General features: G+C 38.0%; 3 protein-coding genes across 3 annotated transcripts; 2 read left to right on the plus strand and 1 right to left on the minus strand.

The window, feature by feature from the left end:
- The first annotated feature begins 1,659 nt into the window (after nt 1-1,659).
- LOC110774042 (Galactose oxidase/kelch repeat superfamily protein) lies at nt 1,660-3,789 on the plus strand. Its single transcript, XM_021978565.2, has 2 exons — nt 1,660-2,001; nt 2,414-3,789. Exon 2 carries the CDS (start codon nt 2,446-2,448, stop codon nt 3,661-3,663), a length of 1,218 nt encoding a protein of 405 aa, XP_021834257.1. The 5' UTR covers nt 1,660-2,001; nt 2,414-2,445; the 3' UTR covers nt 3,664-3,789.
- Nucleotides 3,790-7,006: 3,217 nt separating this feature from the next.
- On the plus strand, nt 7,007-7,516 carry LOC110773989 (uncharacterized). Its single transcript, XM_021978503.2, has one exon. The coding sequence runs from the start codon at nt 7,073-7,075 to the stop codon at nt 7,352-7,354; it is 282 nt and encodes a 93-aa protein (XP_021834195.1). The 5' UTR covers nt 7,007-7,072; the 3' UTR covers nt 7,355-7,516.
- A 487-nt stretch (nt 7,517-8,003) lies between these two features.
- Nucleotides 8,004-16,113, minus strand: CUL4 (cullin4). Its single transcript, XM_021978539.2, has 17 exons — nt 15,577-16,113; nt 14,696-14,811; nt 14,244-14,590; nt 13,030-13,210; nt 12,700-12,822; nt 12,309-12,596; nt 11,747-11,872; nt 11,477-11,578; nt 11,333-11,386; nt 10,208-10,314; nt 9,745-9,805; nt 9,519-9,650; nt 9,264-9,401; nt 9,060-9,140; nt 8,725-8,805; nt 8,508-8,588; nt 8,004-8,391 (listed from the first exon to the last, which is right to left on the minus strand). Exons 1-17 carry the CDS (start codon nt 15,935-15,937, stop codon nt 8,278-8,280), a joined length of 2,493 nt encoding a protein of 830 aa, XP_021834231.1. The 5' UTR covers nt 15,938-16,113; the 3' UTR covers nt 8,004-8,277.
- Nucleotides 16,114-16,491: the final 378 nt, after the last annotated feature.

Genomic DNA, 16,491 nt, shown 5'->3' on the forward strand with positions numbered 1-16,491 from the left:
GAGCTGAGAAACACAAAAGGGAAGATCCAATTCTAATACAACAAGAATAAGAATAGCACTATGATCTGTTGCAGGTGCGAAAATGACATGCCTACAAGCAGCAAATGCAGTGACGTAAATTGGTTGGACTTCAATGGGATTGGGGGGGTCAAAAAGCCATGCTCGTTTCATGGTCATCACCCCTCCATCCAATATCATTTGATTATTTGATTATTTGATTTGATTTGATTTGATTTGGACCAAACCAAACTCATTATAAGAGATCTTATTGGGATGATAGGATGAGGTACCGTGGAGGGGGTAGGTTTTGAGCAAGCAAATATTGTGTGGATTCGGTTTGATTCCCACTTGCCTTTCCTTCCTTTTCAATATCGTCGCTCTCTCTCTCTCTCTCTCTCTATTCTCTAAAGAGTAAATACTAAACGTATCTCTAAATTTAGACCACCAATCCATCTCTTTCTGGTTAATGAGATGAGACAGCCCTTTTCCCTTTTTTAAAAAAATACTTTTTTTTGTTAAACGAGAATAATGGTATCTTTCTTTTTTATCCGTCTGAATTACCTCCACTCCAAGGTTCAGTTTTCTAGATCAAAATTATTTTGTTCCTAGTAAAGGAGAATATATATATATGGGAATTTTATAAGATAGAAAGTTGAGATTTCATTCGATTTTACGCACATATTACTAGTTTAATACACAAGGTTGATTTGTTTCTCAACAACTCATACATTTTTCCGTTAATGATTGTCTAGTATAGTATCAGAACTTTGATTATAAGAGGAACATCATATTCACCGACCAGCGAAGAACCCAGGGACGGTCTATTAATGATAATCATGCCACCTCAAATCCAAAGACTCGTTCATCGCTCATCTAACAATACACTCAAGAAAAAGAAGATGAGACAAACTAATGAATTGAATTCTATTAGATTATTCCAGGACATCTCTGTAAAGTTCTCTCTAAAATGAAAAGTATTTCTATATTGTTGTTACTTTTTTAGTCTACTGCCAACTTCTTTATAAATATATATTATAAACAGTCTATTGCTAATTTTCCTTTAACTGGTAACCCTCTTCACACATAATCCCTTTTAAGTGAAAAAAGTTAAATAAATAAAAGAACGAATTGGTAAGCTGCAGTAGCTGTACCTTTATGTTCCACTCTCCGGGGTGTATATAAGGTAAATTTAGCCCACCTTATTTAAAAATCTTAGGACGAACTGAAAAAGACGTATGTGAAAATTCTATGTTACACATAGAAACAACCAAATTCTAGTTAAAATGTACAACAAAATGAAACCACATTAATAACGTTATAAATTAAGTAACTACGAAAAAAGAAGTATAGTTAAATTAACCGTGCAAGTGGTAACAACGTCTGGAGTTGAACTTGAACATAAAATAAAATTCTGGATTAAACATAACACTTTTCAGCTAAGAGGCTTGCCTAAGCCTAGAGTCAATCTTCCTTTTGAATCTTCCAAGTAAGAGTCACAACTTGCTACACCTTCATCAAGGTGCGTGCGAATCACCGTCCAGCTTCTGCTTCTTTGCTGAGCACTCTCTCCTCCTAAGACTCGCTCATGGCGCGTAGTTTTTGCTTAATCTAGAATCAAAGAACCATGTTTGCCACAAAATAAAAAAAATCTTATTTATGAGGAAGAATAGCCTGATGGGTGACCCTCTCTATTGGGATGCAATAACCAGACCTCTATAAATCTCATAAAGTCACCATCTTTAATAACAATATCTCAGCTTTTTCTGGTTGTAAGTTATTGTTGTTGCAAGTTTATTTCTCCTTCGTCTTGTCCCTGCTATGTTGGTTTTGTTAATAAGTTGTACAGCTTATTTACGTTCTGGGTTCAGTGTTTGATGGATATTCAAGCTGATAAGGCCAGAAAAAGTCCATTGATATGTGATTTTCGAACTGGGTTTTTGTCGGCGGTTGGATTTTTTCACGATAGAGGACAAAGAGCTTAGATTTTGCGCTGCTTCTGAGGTATTGTTTTATGAACTTGTGAATTTTGGGTGTTTTCTGTTCCTCTCACCAGTAGGAAGAAATTTCATAGCTTTAGATTTTGAATTTGCTGTCTTGATTGGCCAAGTGGTTATGGTGTATATAAAGTGAAGAAAAGCTTATTTTTTTCTGTTAATACATGTGAGTTAAGTTTGGATGTTTAGATGGTCGTTTATTTGTATGTTCGTTTTCTGATCCTGTAAAAGGTTTGGTGCTCTACTTTTATGTAAATTTGGATTTTGGGATTCCTTTTATATGCACAAAAACTGTGAAAGCTTACTTGAGGATTCGGAATTCTCTGGATTGGGATTGGATTATGTTAGTTTTCTTAGTAAAGACTATCACAGGCAATAAATTGCATTTGAAGTAAGGGCCTCCTCATTTTTTTTTGAAGTGCCTTGATATACTTTGCTCAAAAGGAGAAAGATGCAACGGGTTCGATTGTCCTCCCAGCAGGCACCCGTACACAAGCTAGGGGATTCTCAAATTACATTATCCCCAAAGTTTAGGTTAGCGGTTATCCAATCTTCTTTGTTGAATCCTTCCCCAGACTTAGAGTTATCTCATGGGGGAGAACCCCTCATTCCGGGCCTTCCTGATGATGTTGCACTTAACTGTCTCCTTCGGCTTCCAGTCCAGAGCCACAAAGCAAGCAAAGCTGTCTGCAAGCGTTGGCATCTACTGCTTGGTAGTAAAGAGCGGTTTTTCACTCGAAGAAAAGAATTAGGATTCAAAGACCCTTGGCTTTTTGTCTTTGCCTATCATAAGTGCACTGAAAAGATTCAGTGGCAGGTTCTTGATCTCACTAATTTCTCTTGGCACACTATCCCTGCCATGCCCTGCAGAGAAAAAGTCTGTCCCCATGGATTCAGATGTGTTTCAACCCCCCGTGATGGCACTCTCTTTGTTTGTGGTGGAACGGTCTCTGATGCGGATTGTCCACTTGACTTGGTCCTGAAATATGAAATGCAGAAGAATCGGTGGACTGTGGTGAATCAGATGATAAGTGCTAGGTCATTTTTTGCAAGTGGAGTTATTGATGGGATGATTTATGTGGCTGGAGGAAACAGCACAGATCTTTTTGAGCTTGACTCAGCTGAGGTTTTGGACCCTGTTGAAGGAACTTGGCATCCCATTGCGAGGATGGGAACAAATATGGCCTCTTATGATGCAGCAGTTCTCAATGGAAAGCTTCTTGTTACCGAAGGCTGGTTGTGGCCTTTCTATGTCTCTCCCAGGGGTCAGGTTTATGATCCAAGAACTAATAATTGGGAGAGTATGGCTGTTGGACTGAGAGAAGGCTGGACAGGTTCAAGTGTGGTGATTTATGGCCATTTGTTTGTGGTCTCAGAGCTTGAAAGGATGAAGCTTAAAGTTTATGATGCGGATACTGATAAGTGGGAAGCAATAGAAGGGCCCCCTTTGCCAGAGCAGATATGTAAACCATTTGCTGTGAATGCCTGTGATTGCAGGATATACGTTGTGGGTAGGAACCTTCATGTTGCTGAGGGTCACATCTCAAGGGTTAGCCGTAAAGGAACTTGTGAGAAGAAGTGGTGCTTTGGTGTTCGATGGAATGTGGTTGATTCCCCAGATTGTTTCTCTGACTTGACACCCTCAAGCTCACAGGTCCTGTTTGCTTAGCTTTTCATGTTTCGTCACTTTGTATGTCCTTAAATAAGTTTCTATATAAAATACTTAAGCTGTACTGAGCTATAATGGTTGTGTGTAAAAGGGTTTGGTGGTTATTGGAATGTATGAATTTAAGTATATGGTTGTTCATCGTTTGATTTTGCCTTCCTTTCTTGCCTTCATCCCTCAATGTGTTGCGTCTACTATTGAAAAGTAATTCAGATAGATTGCTCTGCTTCTTCTGCGTCATGAAGTAGCAGGTTTTGTTCTTTACAGTTGAGGTGGAGAAAAGATTTTTAGATCTCATTCCATGTTTTGAATATGAAACGTGGATGAGTGGTTTAGGTGCTAGAGCATCTGCATCAGATTTTTTAGTGCTTAACATTTATGGGGATTGACATGTAGAACAGATTGATCGCGAAGTTGTGAGCTTCAAAGAAAAGGGTGAACAAACAAATGAACAGAAAGCTTAGGTATACAGCTGTCCCTGAACCAAACTTTTTAAGTCCAGGGTTCAAATATTAATTGTTTCTAAGTGTTGCTGTATCAAAAGCTTAAATTAGGAAATAATGATTCATTTCTGGCATCTTTGGTTGAGAGAAGAGCTGAGTTTGGGGGTTAAAAATGACACCACATCAGAGAGAATGAAGCAAAGCAACAGCTGGTGCAACAGTGACAGACAGATACAATGTGGTCACCTTCAAATAGTAGATGACTAGTATCTTGGAGTTGAAGAAACCTTGTGAATTAAATGAGAATTCTTGTAAATTTATAGCTTGAGATCAGTATTGGAGCTGGCAATGTCAGCGGTCAAGAATGTCAAGGTCTGGTCTGGGGTGAGCTTGAAGGAGGACTTGGTGTGCTCGCCAAGTGCCAATTAGCCTATCTTTGGTTTCATTCATAGCTGCATGCATGATTAGCACAAGTGCCAATTAGATTTCTAACATAAACGTGTGAAAAACTTGTCTCCGATCTTTTGGTACGTGTAATTTGCAAATTTGGTTAATTTCTTGACCCATTCGACGTAAAGGTAAGAACTTTTGATCTATATATCTATATATGATTTAGGATTAGGGTGTTCCAATTGGATTAGGATTCTAGTCGGAATTGTTTGGTCATTCATCTATATATCTATATGATCCTTTATCTACTAATCCATTTAAATGCAAATAATTAAAAACAAAAAGAAAATAATTATCTTCTATGGATAAGGATAAAATAAAAGTTCGAACAAAGAAGCCCTATGTTTCCTTCCTTATTTCAAGTAGCAATAGAAACGAAGTAATAACATTATAGTTTGTCCAAGGATAAACAACACAAAAGGGTAATCAAGACAATAATTTTTCTTGTCCTTCTATTTCTTGATTATTCATGCGGACCCAACTCCACAACCACTATAAACACACCCCAAACTTGATCACCATACTCACAATCACGCTACAACAATTCACCATCTCACTTGCACATCAATAATTAGAAACCCTCATTACGAAAAGCAAGTATGCGTGGTTATTATCAAGTTCCAGTGGGCTACAAGATGGGGTTACAGAGGCTGAGCCGCAGAGGGGTCATTTGTCATCGTCCAGGTACGCTTTACATTTCATCACTCGGGGGTGAACGTTGGGCAGGGCCAGGCTACCTGAATTCGCCCCCACCACAAGCACTTCCAATGCCCCATTTCTTATCAACATCCCCATCCCCGTCCCCAGCTGGGGAGTGCCCTCCTCCCACACCAAACCACTCTGTTGAGTATGTGACAATGGAGCTGCGTCGCATACTCAACATTGAGGTTGGTAAGTAGTATCTATGTAAGGAGTCGACATCCCCGGCCTCAGCTAGAGACCATGGGTGTCCACCTAACATCGGTGGGCTGAGTTATGATATTTCTTTTACTGGTTATGGTCTTATTCAATGCCAAACATTTGATAGGTCTCTGACAATTACACAAATTCCTTTGTGAGGAGGTGTAAAAGACTACAGATTGACCAATGGAGTAAACCCTTCAAAGTCTTGTAAAAAGATAACTCTAGATTGACCACCAATGTTACATTTTAAGAAGGGTTTATGTATAGAGATGGCTGCATGTAGGGGACGTGTGAAGTTACCGTGGAGGTGGGTGCGCACTTAATCTCTAATGGAGAGAACTACCACCCTAATGGTGTGAAAGCTACCTATACAAAGTAGGTGTACACAATAAATTAGGAGAAGGCTACCTATTAGGGTTGAGTGAAAGCTAATGTTGAGGTAGGTAGGTGAATATGCTTCACTTCTAACATAGATGGCTACCACCCTAATAGAGTGAATGCTACCACATTAACGGCTTCCTATATTGTGAAACTAGTACACCATTTAGTAAACATGGAGAGGGCTACTCATAGGGACTGTGTGAAAGCTACCATTAGAGTAGGTGCGCACTTAATTTCTAATGGAGAGGGCTACCGCCCTTATAGTGCGAAAGCCGCTATACAAACGACATTTTAAAAAAGAAAAAAGAAAAAACTTTGTATTGAGTTAGAGTTCACTCTATTCGACTTCAAGTGCAGAGGCTTGAATAAGACCAAATAGTATTATATTATGTATATGTTGTCATTGATTTTGAACTACCCCACAAGTCTTAAAGAGGAGAATGGTCAGAGGGGTAAATGTCAACCTATTAATTTGGGTTTAGTTGCTTATAGATATGCAGGTGAAATATAGGTGCAGCAGATCATCAAGCTAGCGAGGAAACTGCCTACAGGTGAGGTGATACAGAAGACCCATGATTCCGAGGAGCATGAAGAACCACATAGCTTATAATGTGTGTTGTATTATAAAAGGGACCAAGTTTTGGTTGCATCTTCTGTAGGTAGTAGTAATTAGCATTTCTCTTTGTCAAGAAAGCTTATTATTAGTGGTCTTGTATTCTTGTTTGTATCCTTGTGCCCTTTTTACATATTCCCCGAGTCCTCACTATTCCACTGTGTAAACAATTAGCATCTATTAATCTTGATATATAACTTATCATAAAATTCATTTTTTCTATCTTAATATAAGAATGCCAAAACTTTCATCAATCCAATCTTTCAGAGTGAAAAATTTACTCTCTTATTTTTATGAGCGACAGAGAGACGCGCTTCATAATTTTTTTTTTATCCCATAATTCTTGTTTAATATTTGATTTGAATCTTTGTTTAAGTTTCACCATGAGATGAGATGTTCTCTCTGAAAATGGTTAAGATAAAATCTTCATGTTCAAGACTGCTCTGGTTCTTGTCTTTGAAAACCATTTTCAGGTTTGGGCTTTGTGAAATGGGCTTCCACGAGGGTTGGTTTGGTTTGGGTCAGTGTAACCCAACTAAATCCCAAGTAGCAGCACAGATGGAGTCGTCAGTTGATACTTGAGTGAAAGAAAGGCAACAGCAGAGAGACAAGAGAGAAGAAAATGGGAGCGATAACCAGCGCAGTGATAGCGATAGTGGGGGTGGTGCTGGGTTGGATAACCATCGAGATTGCCTGCAAGCCTTGCCTTGAGCAAGGCCGCCAAGCCATCGATCGCAATCTTAACCCGGACTACGATCCCGATGACGACGTCGTTTCCTCTGATATCCGCGCCCCTCTCAACCCTAACTCCAGCGCCACCAGCATCCATGTCGAGGTGGAGGAAGATCCCAAGGCCGCTGCTATCTCCACTTCTGCACATTCGGATGCGCTCAAGGCCGTCTGATATTGCCTCTTCCCATCACCATCGTACACTCAGTTTCCTTCTGTAAAAAGGAAAAAGAAAGAAAAATCAATTATGGATGAGTGAGAATGATGTGAAATTGAAATCGAATTGTGTGTTTGTATTGGAATTTGGATCTGTAATCTGTTTATGATGCTTTGTACTGCCGCTGCCTTCTTTCGTTGGAAAAGCTTCTTCCAATTGTTTTGTTATTGCAAATCAACCATGATCCGTCTGTCTTTACAACAACACTTATATTTTTTGGATGAATCAAATGTGTTTATGAGGAAGATCCCTAATGCTAATGCACATTCTAAAGAACACGGCAAATTGGCCTAACTCACGTCTGCCAAAATTGTTACGTGTTTACCAAAATAAAATTTCACGTCTGCCAAAATCATTGTGTTCACCAAAATAAAATTTTAGAAGAATGAGTTAAAAGTTCGTAGTTCATACGGGAAATAAAAAGCGTTTGCACATATACAACTTATGTTGATATTTGCATGGGGAATACGTAGCAAAACTCACAAGACACCCATAGGAGGATAATAAGAGAGATTTTTTTTATTTTTTTTTTGCTTTCTTTGTTTACATATAATATAACCCTATTTCAGAAATGGAAAACAGAAGAATAAAAAATATCTGCAATTGATTTCTTCAAGTACTGGACTCTTTCGCATGAATATAAATATGAAAGGGGAGACTAAAATGTTCTTTACAATCAGTATTGACCGCAACAAAAATTGAAAAAGAAGAAAAAAAAACTACCAAGGTCACTGTACATTGCAAAGACAGACGGGACTGGACTTCACATCCTGTGCCTCTTCCCTCTTCCCTCCTCTTCCTCTTGAAGATAGAAGAGATCTTCCCGTGTCATTTACATGGAGAAACTTCAAAATCTGCTGCAATTTTTTTCTTTTATTTTCTTATGCTAGGTAGTTGTAAATTTGAGGGTTGTTCTTGTCCCGTTCTAGGTACTCCCTGTCAATCAGGCTTTCAATCCTTTTCTTCAAATCTGCCGGCTTTATCGGAAATTTAAGCTGCTCACCAAAACACACACCAACACATAGTTTCGCTTAATTTAAACTCATTCCTTATTTTTAAAACATAAATACTTATTTCTAAAGTTGAATGAAATCAAATGCCTTTTTTTTACCTGTTGGAACAGTTCTGTTATCAGAAGAGTGTGGCTCAGCACCTTCCTAGTTTTCATTATCCGAACAATAGCAGCATCAACCTGCAATACATCAGGTAATGCAACATTTTCAATTGGAAAGACAGAACAATCTGTTTTGGAATTTGGGATGAAACCAGCATGTGTGTATAGGACAAATCTGGAACATACAAAAAAATGAAAAAGAAAAAAGGCCAACCTGATATTGGCGGTCTTGAAACACTCTTTCAGTGGTGCTCGTGTTCTCCTCCACTGTTTCCTTCATTTGGATTGCATTCACCTGCATCCATCAAATAAAAGCTTCATCATGTGAGTGGCAATCTAAAACAGAACTCCAAAATAAAATCATCCGGTAGCGAACATGAGAGTGATGTATTATAAAGTGAGGTGAAAATTGACAGTCTATGACGTTCAGACATAAAAATTCACTTTTGAAACTTCTCAGGCCTATAATAAGCTTTGTGCATATGCAAGATTGGTGCCTTCTGATAACCATTGTTAATTTGTTACAACTGGACATACAAACCAAAGTACCTTTATGCGGTAGAGAGGAGCAGTAAATCCGTCATTGAACGTAAATGTATCATCATCCTCCACATCTCTCCCTTTGGGAAACTGTAACAAAAATTTAAAAAGTGAGAAAACAAAAGGCAAGGATAAGAGCCGACATCTCCAATTATGTTACAGATAAATATTTTACATATGAATCTGGCAATGAAGGACCACCCGGCCACCCACCTTTTGCAGGACGCGAACTTTTCCACATGCAAGGGACTGCAGAGTTCTTCTCAGTTCCTTGTCCTCAATGCCAGTTGAATCCTTAATGTCTTGAAGGCTTAGCTTCTCAGCATCATTAAACAGCATCAACACAACAGTCTGGCAAACAAAACAACCATACTTAATCCACTTGACAGGTAGAATTTAAAGAATTCTCCAGGAAAACAAATAACTAATGCTGATAAACAGAAGCACAAGGGCCTAGACGCAACCAACCTGAAACAGAGAAACTGCAAGCTCCTTTTTGCCCTTGGGAAACTCTGCTTTCAACACACAGTGACCTAATGAATTTTGCCACATTAAACGCCTACCGCTGTACTTGCTTAAGTAAAACTCTTTGAAGATATCCTATAGCACAAAGAAAAATGAGAGTGAGAATATTGTACAAAGCACATTAATATTGCCAGCAACAAAAGCATCTGTTGTGTAGCATGTACTGAACCTGGTAGACATTCAATTCATGAGGAAGTCTAACATCCATGGGAGGATATGTTGGCCAGTACCTGTACCCAGCCACAAAAAAACCACTTAACCTCGTTGCGGACATAGAGAGATAAATAATGTAGATAAAATTAAGGCAAGATTTAAGTAAAGTTCTTTACAATGTTCACATATAAAAGTATACTTTCAATTAAAGATATATGAGCAAAAAAACAAACGCATTTAAACAATATATATCTTATTTAATAGATCAAAATGTGAAAGAAAATGGCATAATTAAACCAAAATTTCACCAAACTTTATGGACAGTTTAAAACTAAATAGATTCATTTTATTACAAGCTACACTTTTCAATTTCAATCATATTTTAAGTAAACATATTGAACACAATGTAAGGAACCAAACCAAAACTTTTCGCATGCCACATTATAAAACAAAAATGAAAACCAAAACTTTAAACATACCCAGTCGTAAGGACATGAACACTCATCTCAATCCCTGACGGGAGCTTTGTCCTAGCCTGGGATGATTGTTTGAAGGACTCGTTTATCTCTTTTGACAATTCAATATCCTGAAAAAGTGTACATGCAAAGCATATCATTAAACATTACGTAGAAAACTAGCCACAGAAGCTCATACAGTTAATCACAAATCCATCTCTACATAAAGTGAATAAGATTCTGAGAAGAAAGAAGAAAGAGGCTGATACATGACATGACCATGAATCCCAAACTAGCTACAGGAGCTCAAATACAAATGGACTTGTTACTAATATAGAAGGTCAACATAGTGCAATTATTTGTCTTTTTTCTTATGTTGCCCACCAAAGAAAAGAAAAGACACACAACACATAAGATGGGCAAGGTTGATCTCCACCAACACACTCCACCACATCCTTCTATTTTTCTTCATTTTGTAACAACCCTATATATCCTCCCTATTTTCCTTCCCCTTGTACTAAACATAGTAACTACATGAGCAAAATGGTTGACTTAAAAACCACGATTAGGGAAAAAATAATAATGACCCATATTCAATGCGCAGATTTTGATCAGCCAATGGGTATCACATTTCTTCAAGTAGAAACATACATTTCATGTATCCAAATAATGCTTGCATTGCTAATGAAATCTATGATCTGTGACAAAATCTCCCATGGTCAAGCCAAGAGTACCAGACAAAAAGAAAAACAGCCAGATAGTTAAGCCTGCAGAGTATCTCAATAATACTATTCTAACTACAGCATCTTCTAGCAAGTAACCGGGTATAGCTAAAATTAGCACAAGAACTCGTTCAAACATAACAGTTAAACAAGCCTGTAAAAGATCCTTTCATCATTAAGCATCCTATAGAGATAAGCAAACATTGGACCCACAATCAAAACCAGATGGTCTGGACCTCATTTTTCCAAACAAATTGCACTCTAAAAGTCAATCTGATGCATCTTGTCAGTCCAAAGAAAAATAGGTAAGAGGCTGGTCAGTTAGGCAAATTCTGCCATCCTAGTTTTGGCATGAGATACTGGGAGGCAATATTAACTAATCACTAATCTTGAACATATATTTCGTATGATTTAGAAAATAGCACACCTTAAACATTCCTTCGAGTTTGTTCGTAAACTGACTGCCACACTCAGTCTTCAGCTGTACAGAGATAAAACTTTGTTAGTACAATCAAGTGATGGTGAGTTCACTATGCATATAAGTTGTAGAAAAGAAAACTTCATCATTAACCTTGGAAATCATAGATTTCTCTGCATCGATAGAAGCACTCTTTCCCAAAAGTAGTCTTTTCGCAAGATCCTTCTTATAAAATGCTTCAAATACATCCTTGCCCTGGATTAGCAAGAAAAAATCTCTCATCAGTTTCATTTTGCAGACACACACAAGCAGTTACCAACAGTTTGCAAGTATCAATAAGAGAAAACATGTACAAAACAACTGTGAGTTCATACAGTGAGGAGGTCAACTTATTGAATTTGGTTATTAACACTTCAATCTTACCTGTATAAACCTGAATAAAACTAAGACTTTATCCAGCATTCCCTCCAATTCCTCTTCAGAAGTACCCTTATTCCCAGCACGAAGCTTCTCGTCCAAAAACTTTGCAATCAGCTCAGCAGGTCGGTTCTATCAGAGATTAAAAAAAAATCTTGATCAAATATGTCTATTGTCTACATAAATTAGCTATGATGAGCAGCACAATGAAATTGAATTCCAAACACACTGGAAAAAGTATGGAAGGGGGGAATGTACATGGAATCAAGCTAGTTAGATTCAACTGAGAGACAAAAAGATTTTATACATGGTTACTTATGATAGAAAGTTATAACCAAAAGCAAATTACGTGGTTATTTATGATAGGAATGTTATAACCAAAACATATCTGATTCCTCACCAAGTTAAACATACTTTCACATCCATGATCAGTTATTTGCTTAATTGTGCTATCCTACCTTGCAACACTTGAAACCACATCGTAGATGATGGGTTCATTTCCTCATTTTATTGTTAAAGAAAATAAACACATAAAACAAGGGGGAAAGTGAATTGGATGAAAAGCTACCTGACGGAGATTAATAAGATGCTCAAATGCATCCTTTATGGTGTTGCAAAATGCTTCATTCTTGAAAAAGCTTTCTTCCCATATAGTGTCAAGAGAAGCCTTAAATTCCAAAAGGGAAGAAACCATTTCTCTATCTTTTTCTTCATCCATGATCATGCCCTGCCCTGTCCTCCGAATGTATGTACTAAGTGCTTGCCTCAGTGATTCAAGGGCATTGACTCTAGAGAAAAGAGTGTACATCCTTTGAAGATCCTCAATTCGATTCCCATCCATCAGCAATGTAAATCCCTAGAATATATATATATAAGAGAAACTGTGATTACTTAAATTCAATGCATAGTGACAGAAAAAGTAAAACATAGAATCATAAAATTCATAACCAGACAAAAACCTTGTCGAGAATGGCAGGTATATGGCGTTCTAAAAGCTGCTTTTCGGCTGTTGCAACTAATGGCTTCCTTGTACTTGCATCCAGGTAGATTAAACATCTCTCATGTTCTTCATGCAACCTTGTCTGCAACATGTTATCCAAAAATCTCCAATGGTAGGCATAAGTCATCATAGTGCAAAGAGACAAGCTAGATAGGTGCAAAGTAATTGGAACAAGTCATTATGTTCAAAAAATACAGACATGAAGAAAAATGCTGCAATGGAAATCAAATAGACCAGAAAATTTAGAGAGAGAGAGAGAGAGAGAGAGAGAGAGAGAGAGAATATGCACCTCCACATGCTTCAAGTAATCTGGAACATCTGCTTGCTGCATGTATTTCATACCTTCAGCGGCATAAAATTCCGAAGTGCACTCAAGAAATGGCTTCTCAAAGCTTTCTGAGTAGATTCCTAAGGCTGTAAACATCTTCAAAAGATGGTTAAGCAGGGTCCTAGCCACCGCTTCACCCAATCTGAAAAACCAAAACCACAATATTGCAGGTTACTTTGTGCAAAAGTAAACCCAACAGTTAATAGAGAGGCTTGTAATACATTAGAGATCAATGTTCAACTCTCAGGTCTTGATTAACACTTGGGTGGAAAATCATATAAAGGATAGGCAAACAGGTTATGGTGAACACATATTGCATTGGGATGATGACAACTTTTATGGCTGATTTTTCAAAAACCGATAAACTTTAATGTTTTGGGGCGAGAAAAATGTTTCTTGTTTTTTTAAAACTTTTACTCTTTAATTTCCAATAAGCTGATTACTTTAGGGTATGGCTGCTTATATGATATGCCACACATAATAGTCATGGCCAACCCATAAATAAGCCAAACACGGCGCTGTCAATGGCAACCTTACAGACACAACATCATGTAATAGCCATCTTTTAACTTAATTTATTAAGTTCAAAAACCCATGAAGTTTAGTGTTTTGGTAGGAGAAAAACGTTTCCTTTTTCATTTTACTTTCCTACTTTCTAAAAAGCTTTTTACTTTGTGGTGTGGCTGCTTATATGGCATGCCACACATACTACTGATGACCAACCCATATATAAGACAAACATGGTGCTGCCTATGGCAACCCTTACCGACCCCACATCATGGAATGAAAAGTTGTATAAACATTACATTAGTGTATGCATTAAGTGGGTTTCTCAGTGAGATGATGAGTGGCACAATCTTGCCATATATTATTAACTTAAACATGACAAGTTTCTTTCGAAACTGAGAAGATCTAAATGCCTATAACATATAACATAACATCCCCGTGAACATTCATCCATCAAACCCTTGCCTAATTGCTTCCCAATCTAACCTACAACAAAAGAACCCTCACGCACCTTTAGAAATAGGAGAAATATGGGAAGGACATAAAATTTACAGTCTTGAAAGTTTACAATCATTGTTGAAAACTACTTTTCCCAAACCTACTTTTCCCAAGTCATATTGCCTGTCCTACAGCATATGATTTGCTTAAATTGATAGAATACGGCTAACCTTTCTTTCTCGATCAGTCTTAAGAGGCCCGTGACAGTTTTGTGCTCAACTTCTGGAGACAGAGAAAGATGTTTGCGGAAAAGCTGCAGTCCCATGTCCCACAATGAACGCACATTTGGTGTTTGTTTCACATAAGTTCTATCAAGATACAAGGCTATACCGCGAATCATCAACATCTGATCACAAAGATCTTGCCAGCATCTCTCAACAAGTGATAAAAAAACCACCAAGTCTGGGCTTTGGCCAACCAAAGATTGCAGTGCTGCAGCTATGTGTCTTTCACACTCCCTTTCAATTCGTTGATAAAGACTTCCTCCCATCTTGTGCAGGCAAAGATCATTAACGGCCTGAGGAGAACATAGTTTATTTTCTGTGAATTCCTTATGCATGACATATGTCCACATTGAAAAAAAAAATTGCATTTAATACGAAGAGAAATGTGGTTGTTCTACCTGATAAAGCTTCTCCGAGTCACAAGAATCAGGTTTCTTTAAAAATATAGCACAAATGGCTGACTTCAGCTTTGCCCATGTTTCCTCTTCAAAATTTGTGGGCAACGTGGGTTTAGCTTTATTGAGGCAAAAGGAAAAAACGAACATGAAATATGTCAGTAACCTTTTTCAGTATGTATTCTGCGGGAAAATGAACTTGGCATTGTAAAGACTATGGAACTTATGTCATCATTAATAGAAACACTGTAAATTCTATCAAGTTAATCAAGTGCTATGCACTGCTATTTTCGCTTATATATAACAGCTATATGTCATGCAAAACCCTCACTTCACTCATACGCCGAGTACTTCCTAAGCCTAGAGAATCTGGGAAAGCAATGCTGGGACCTAATTCCGATTATCATTAACAGAAATGGAACTTCCCAGTTCAATCACTGACCAGATAGTGGTCAAGCAGCCAAGTACAGTCACCCCAGGTGAAACATTTTTCATAAAAAACATGCAAATTGCATGGAACGCGCATGAAACTCAAGCACCAATGTTAAAAACATTAGCAGCTGAATTACCGTAGAAATGAAATTAAGGACAAGCATCTAAATCAAAAAGGTAAAAGGAATTCAGGGTTCCCGCCCTATTACGACACAAATTGCAATATTGGATAATACCCACATCAAATTTAAGCATCCATGTCGAAACCACCCTATCAATTCGACCTAATAGCAGAGCCAAAAGGCCCAAAGCCCAAAACCTAATTCAACAAATCGCCCTAGCCCCCAAACCCCGAAGCAAAATCAAAGATGTTATTCAATCCCACAAAACCTAGAAATCACTATCCGACTAGAGCATATCAAAATTATGGCTTTGGGATCAAGAAGGCGTACCTTTCAGGAGCTTGATGACTAGCTTCTTGGTAGGCTGAGGGGGCTGGGCCTTTTTGCGGGACAAATTGGCGGCGACGGCACGAGAAGAGGGGTCGTCGGACTTGAGATCTTCGTCGAGGGCCATGGTAGAGGGGTCGAATACGACGTCGTTATCGGGGTCCTGAGAAGGGTGAGTGTGGGGATGATGGTGGTGGTGGTGGTGGAGGCCATTCTTGCTGGGATCGAGGGAACAGGCGACGGCCTGAGACTTGGCCTTTTTCATGGGTGGGCCTGAAGAAGGGTTGAGAGAGGAGGAGGTGCTGCTGCTGGTGTTGTTGTTGATGGCTGAGGAGCGTTTGGTGGGGTGAGACATCAAACTCATTAACAGCGCATTGTAAGTGAAAGAGATAGAGGGAGAAAGAGAGAAGAGAGAGAAACCAAAGACAAAGCGAGACGAGGATTTGAGAAGCCAGCAGCTGATAGATAGCCCGATATGAGACAGAGATAGAGAGAGAAAAGAGAAACAGAGCAAGAGAGAGAGTGTGTGTGTGTGCGTTAATTGTCTTACAATTAATGACTAAAGATTTTTTTTTAAAACAAGAAATGACTACAGATTTTGTTTTATGGTTTTATAGTTTTCTTCTTATTATGTGATTCATGAGATTTCGTATAGTTTATACAATCTTTTTGGTTATAACCGTTGAAAATGGAAAAAAAAAAAAAAAAAAAAGGTTATAACTCTCGTAACTTCATACAAGAGTCGTGCTTTGATGATATATTTTAATCTTCTCAAAACGCCCAAATGTTTATATTTTCACTTAATTAATAATGTTTAGAAAGTTAGGGTTAGGGAGTTAGCCTGAAAGATTAAACCTTTGGTCCTAATCTCCAAATGAAATACAAAAACTATCTTTAAAAAATGTAAATTTCATTAAA

This window comes from Prunus avium, chromosome 4, assembly GCF_965620075.1.
Source record: "Prunus avium chromosome 4, drPruAviu1.hap1.1, whole genome shotgun sequence".
Lineage (NCBI taxonomy): Eukaryota > Viridiplantae > Streptophyta > Magnoliopsida > Rosales > Rosaceae > Prunus > Prunus avium.